This window comes from Arachis duranensis, chromosome 9, assembly GCF_000817695.3.
Source record: "Arachis duranensis cultivar V14167 chromosome 9, aradu.V14167.gnm2.J7QH, whole genome shotgun sequence".
In the NCBI taxonomy this organism is placed as follows: Eukaryota; Viridiplantae; Streptophyta; class Magnoliopsida; order Fabales; family Fabaceae; genus Arachis; species Arachis duranensis.
This window is the reverse complement of record NC_029780.3, coordinates 108,055,879-108,061,695: the sequence shown is the minus strand read 5'-3', so window position 1 is coordinate 108,061,695 and position 5,817 is coordinate 108,055,879. Positions and strand designations below refer to the sequence as shown.

The following is a 5,817-nucleotide window of genomic DNA, read 5'->3' as shown; positions in this document are numbered from 1 at the left end:
TTTCTATTTAATTTAACATGATAGGATTTGGTTGAAATGCATTTATTGATGTACAAAATACTACTATATAACGTTGTTCTTCATTGTTAATACATACATAATGCACATGGTGCTCCTACACTTAAAAACGGCACCGCATGACACAGAATATAGATCCCTAGAGAGTACATGTGGTGAATGATCACTGGTTTGCAGAGAACCCACACACAAACCGAGAACCCTCTACCAAATTTGATGCATATATATTCTCCAATAGCTCCTTGATTTGATGCTACAGTTGAGCATCTTTGAGTTGAATTTCTCATGCTGAAGAGTTATTTGTATTCCCCTATTCCAAGTTATGCACTCACTGGCTTTACCACTATCTATAGGAAATAAGTGAGTTGCTCTTTCTTCCTTGAACCTCCTTCTCCATACAAATCATTCCACTGCTTCAGCTCGCTCATTATTGATCCTTCTGCAGCAAAACTTGCAGCCACCTGCATTTGCAGTTGCACTTACATCTATCAGACAATTTCTAACCTATGTGATGCCAAGAAAGTGAGTGAAAAATGATCAGTATGCCATACCTGATTCTTTGCCTTTCTAATGTCTTCCATGGTCAAAGGCCTCAGGGTAACTGATTGACCTTTTTTATCCTCTGTAGCATTGGACATATCTTCTGAGATTTGGCCTTGTGCCGCTTTCTTCTTCCGTTCCTGAAATAAGGTGCAATGGGGTTATTACTTATCAGCTAAGCACAGCACACAGAAAATACTTATTGAGAAGTGAGTTGGCAGCTACCACTTCCTTCATGGTCTCCTGCTTGAGTAGCTCCCTAACAGGCCGATAAGCCGCTGTCATGCACAAATTCTGTTCCCAGAAATGATTAAGGTCAATAGATTGTCCTAAAATCAAACAAATTAGAGTCACCAACTAACAAGAAGACAAACCTTAAGATCACTCCCGCTATATCCTTCCGTCATAGCTGCAACCTCTTTGAAGTCTATATTTTCATGTTTTTCCTTGCTTAGAAGAGTTTTCAAGATGCCTTCCCGGTTTTCAGCAGATGGAAGACCAACCATAATCCTGCGCTCGAACCGTCTTATAATAGCCTCATCGAGATCAAATGGCCTGTTGGTTGCAGCAAGAACCAGAATCTGCTCACTAGGCTTTGTCAATAGTCCGTCCCAATGAGTCATGAATTCATTTTTAATCTTCCTCATTGCCTCGTGCTCTCCGGCTCTGTTACGCTGCCCAAGCATGCTATCAACCTCGTCAACAAAAATAATAGTTGGAGCAACCTTTGCTGCAAGCGTGAACAAAGCTCGAACATTCTTCTCATCTTCCCCAAACCACTTTGAAGTTATGGTGGACATTGACACATTAATGAAACTTGCACCTGCTTCATTTGCAATCGCCTTTGCAAGCATTGTTTTTCCTGTACCAGGAGGCCCGAAAAGCAATATACCTCTACAAGGCTTTAGAAGGCCACCTTTGAAGAGGTCTGGTCTTCTAAGGGGAAGCATCACCGCCTCTTGAAGTGATTCTTTAATCTCATCCAATGCACCAATGTCTCCAAATGTAACCCCTATCTCATTTGCAGGTATCACCTCTGGTCTTATTCGCTTCTCGAACTCATTGTCCGGAGGAGGTTCCTGTAAGCATGCAATTCATTGAGAAAAAAACAACTAGTTTCCAAGTAGCTAGCTATTAAGATATTTGATCATACAGCTGCTTTTGCAGGAGTGCTATTCTCTCCATCCTTCTTTGTTACTGGGTTAGATTTCTCTCCCTCGCTTTTTTCAGGTGCTTGGGCATCGCTCTTTGTATCATTCTTTGCACCACTACCATCTTCTCCCGCATCATCCTACCAAATCAATGAATACAAGTATGTAACCAATAATCCTGGATTATTCTTTGAACCACTATCTATGAATATAGATGTGAAACGAACCTTGGTCTCATTAGTCTTTGTATTATCCTTTCCACTGACTTTGCCTTCCTGGAACAGATTCAGCGCCTGACACAGACTGCGCGGATCCAATATCAGTGATGAGAAGGAAGAGCTTTCTTTCCTTTCAAAGGACCATTGATCAGTAATAGCATACTTACCTCTTAGCCGATACAACTAGCTTTCCGTTCCGGTATTGTGGATCCTTGGTATTCATCAAATGATAGGAAACTGCAGATGCCACGACTTCCTCAATGTAGTTACTGAGTAGCATAGTGTCAGAGTGGCAGATTGAATGCAAGTCATCACAATCGATGCCACTTGTTGATAGAACTTCAGCAATGTGGTTTCTGTTATCTTGAAACTGAAATACTTTCATGTCCTCTTCCAGTTGGGCTTTCCAGTTGCCAGATTGAGTCTCATCTTCAGGGGGTTTGATCTCAATGTTGTAAGGAAATAATATACCTAGCCGTTCATCAACTTCTTTACAGCAATCTGAATCCACCACTTGGGAACCAAGTATCAACACTGACCCTGTCAGTTTCTTCATTAGCCTTTGCAACATACTATACATCGTCGGCAATCGAAGGAATAGCTTATCAACATCCCTGATATATAGAACAATGGCACTAGTTTCTGAGACAGAAACCAAGACCTGCAAAAATTACATTAACATAAGTATTTAACACAATATAACCTCAGCTTTATAAGTAAGTTTTCAGTGATGAAATGACCTTGTAAAGTGACTTCACAAATAGCTTTTCATCAAAAGAAACATGGTTTGTTCGCTGCAAAGAACCTGTAAACCCAAAAAAAAAATGAGCAGTAAGAATCAGAACAACATTGTAACTTGATGAGTTAGCAACGAAACAGAGCACCATTTAATTAGCTGAATTACAAGTTTAAGGCTAAGGCATTGTTTTAGTTGCAGTATTATGAATATTGATGTATGGCATTACAAGTAAAAATAAAAGATGAATGTTTGAGAAGGAGGAGTATGACTAAAATATAGGAAATAAAGGCTAAAAGAACATTTTCTCTTTCAAGTATAACCTGAATCATTTGGACCAAACAGGGAGGTAGTTATATCAGATGAAGAAGAGGAAGTCCTTCGGAGCTTTGAAGCATTGTTAAAATTTTCATTTCCACCGCTACTTTGTCTATTTTCTTGTCCGCTACTACGATGTCGACGATGACTACCTGCATTGCAAATATCAATCAAGATACAGTGAAGTAGGAGTTACAAATATAAAGCTAGCAGCATCTAAGTAAAGTTCAAGAACGAAATAAGAGAGAAAAAATTTTAGAAACCTTGAGAACTTCTTCCTTCAGTACCTCTACTTTCGCATGCTGACGGGAGGAGTGAAAAGTTACTAAATAAACCAGTCATTCGCTCCATAGTTACCTCGGATAGGGACCTTTTCAAACACTATGAACACAAGCAAATGTGTTAGCAAAGTCTCACCATATAGATACACAGAAACAGTTCTTAATGCAGAGCACAATATACACAATACATAAATAAATAATGTAGTGCATGCAAAACTTACTGATTCTCTTCTAGAGCATCCATATTTGCTCTGCATCTGTATAACGGAAAAACAAAAGGTAGATGATATGCATTTCATAATTCAAAGCGAAAAAAGTGAGAATCTGTAAAAATAATCACCTTCAAAGAGAATTCAGTAATATCTAGCAGCAGCAACTTGGAATCAAAAAAGTGTGCTAAAGCTTTGACAAGCATTTGCTGGTAAATTTCTTCAAAAGTTTAAATGCAACTTGTGTTAGCCATGTCAAATCAACTTAAGAACCAGAAAGCTTTTGAATGATTGACAAGATAGAAGTTGAACATAATATACCTGCAGGTCCGGAGAGCAAAATAGCTCTGCTTACTGGTGAAAGGTTCCTCATGTGTTTGGAGAAGTGTTGTTGTTTTAAATGAACATATCCAGCACTTGTCAACAAAACTCGAGTTTTCTCACTGTCATTGCAGGCATCATTAACATTTGGCCCAATCAGGAAAATAATGTTAACCTCAATATATGGCTTTGAATATCAGCTAGCGCAACTCATGACATGCAACAACTCAAAAATTGGGTAAGCGAATATTTGTTCAAATAATATCATGAAAGTGACAACAAATTTCTTTCAGTTCTCATCTGTTGTTTTAACGCAATAGATATTCGAAAAAGCAACCAAAAGAACAACACATTGAAAAGCCGGATCGAGCTTGTGCCAACAGAACATTCATGATAGTTTGTGAGGTAGGGCTGGTGAACTTGATGGTGAAAACCTTGAGATAAATCTCAAAGATATATGAGAAGAACCCATCATGCAAAAAGCTAAATTTATAAACACCCGAGTATTCAAAGAAAATTACCATGAAATACGTATATAAAAGTGACGTGCCATTCTTCAAGGACAAAATGTGCAAGAAGCCAAATTTGAAAGAGAAAGATGCAGAGAGTGAATGAATAAATTACCTCAAGTAATAAGGGAACTCGTCAAAAGTGACCTTGCTGTTCTTTCCATCAATGATCTGCTTCTTGAGCTCCTGAACAATCTGTTCCCCAGGAAGCTCATCAGAGTCATGGCTCCCTCCTCCAACCCATTTCTGCCCTGAGCTCAATCCCAACCCAACACCCAACCCAACCCCAACAGTCAATGCAGACAACAGCACGTGCTTCTGTTCCATCACAACAACAAACAAATAAACACAACCAAAGACAGAGAAAAAGTTTGATTCTTTAGGACCCTTCCAATTGTTTCTCACCAAAGGGTATCAGAATTATTGATCAAGTTCATATATTGATGAAGGCATATTTGGATATTGGAGGAAATGTTGGGGACAAGAAAAGTATGTATGCATGCATGTAAGGGGAAGAAGATAATAGATAGATATGTCCGAGGAGAACGTTGGTGTGAGGGATTTGTGGCTCGTGCTATATATAGCTTCCAATGCTATCACCGTTAAATTATACGTTGCCGGGAACCAAATACCACAATGTCTTTAAAAGTAACTAAATAATAATAATAATAAAGGAAAAAAAAAATGGAAGGATCAATTCTTGCTACTTTCCTAAATTCCTGTTTACTGATTTTTAGGTCTCACAATAAACTAATAAAGTGCTGATCACTGCGCACAGGCGTGTTGGTACCACCAAAATTGGACGAGTTTCTATAGTTATTAGTTACATTGTTAGGTACAGTATCTTTTCTCCTACTGCTAATACCATCTTTTATTTTATTGAGAACATTGATTAGCATTTACAGAATCATTAAATACATAATAAAAATATTATAGTATATTTTTGTATAAATATATATATTATTTAATTTATTTTAATTATATATTTTGTATCTTAATATATATTTTATATGAATGTTTGAGATAATACTCAATTTGATTCTGAATTTGCGACAGACCTCAATTTAATTATAAAGTTTTAATTGTATTGTTTAGTTTTTAAATTTTAGTAACGTGACTTATTTTAGTCTTTAGAATGATTTTCGATGCACAGACATAATGGAATTAAAAATAATATTGCAAGTAGTGTTTATTAAATTTTTTTTTCTAAAAACAAGTGTTAAGAAGTTTCTTTTACTATTTAATTGTCAAAACTAAAACAGTTTTAACTTAAAAATTCTAATATAATATTTGATTGTTTATGTCATATTTTTATTAATATTTATATTTTAAAAATTAATTTAAGTCATGCTTATAAAATTTAAGAATTTAATAGATGTAATTAAAATTTAAAAATTAAATTAAATTTTTACATATAAGTTTAGATACTAAATTAAATATTAATTAAATTAATTTAGTGACTAATTTTTTTTATACAATTAGCACGAATGATACGTAATTAATGTGATACCGCATA

At 36.1% G+C, this 5,817-nt stretch overlaps 1 protein-coding gene across 2 annotated transcripts; it reads right to left on the bottom strand.

Annotated features, from left to right (window-relative positions):
• LOC107466821 (uncharacterized) lies at positions 1–4,879 on the bottom strand. 2 transcript variants are annotated; one of them, XM_016085825.3, is made up of 14 exons: positions 4,417–4,879; positions 3,793–3,914; positions 3,603–3,691; positions 3,484–3,519; positions 3,269–3,362; positions 2,987–3,133; positions 2,668–2,732; positions 2,095–2,588; positions 1,937–2,012; positions 1,712–1,849; positions 933–1,637; positions 784–852; positions 570–698; positions 1–479 (listed from the first exon to the last, which is right to left on the bottom strand). In XM_016085825.3, the coding sequence occupies exons 1-14, from the start codon at positions 4,626–4,628 to the stop codon at positions 366–368; spliced, it is 2,490 nt and encodes an 829-aa protein (XP_015941311.1). In that variant the 5' UTR covers positions 4,629–4,879; the 3' UTR covers positions 1–365. The 2 variants fall into 2 exon arrangements, with proteins under 2 accessions (XP_015941311.1, XP_015941310.1); XM_016085824.3 differs by having other exon boundaries at positions 3,245–3,362; positions 4,417–4,878.
• Between the last annotated feature and the right edge of the window lie 938 nt (positions 4,880–5,817).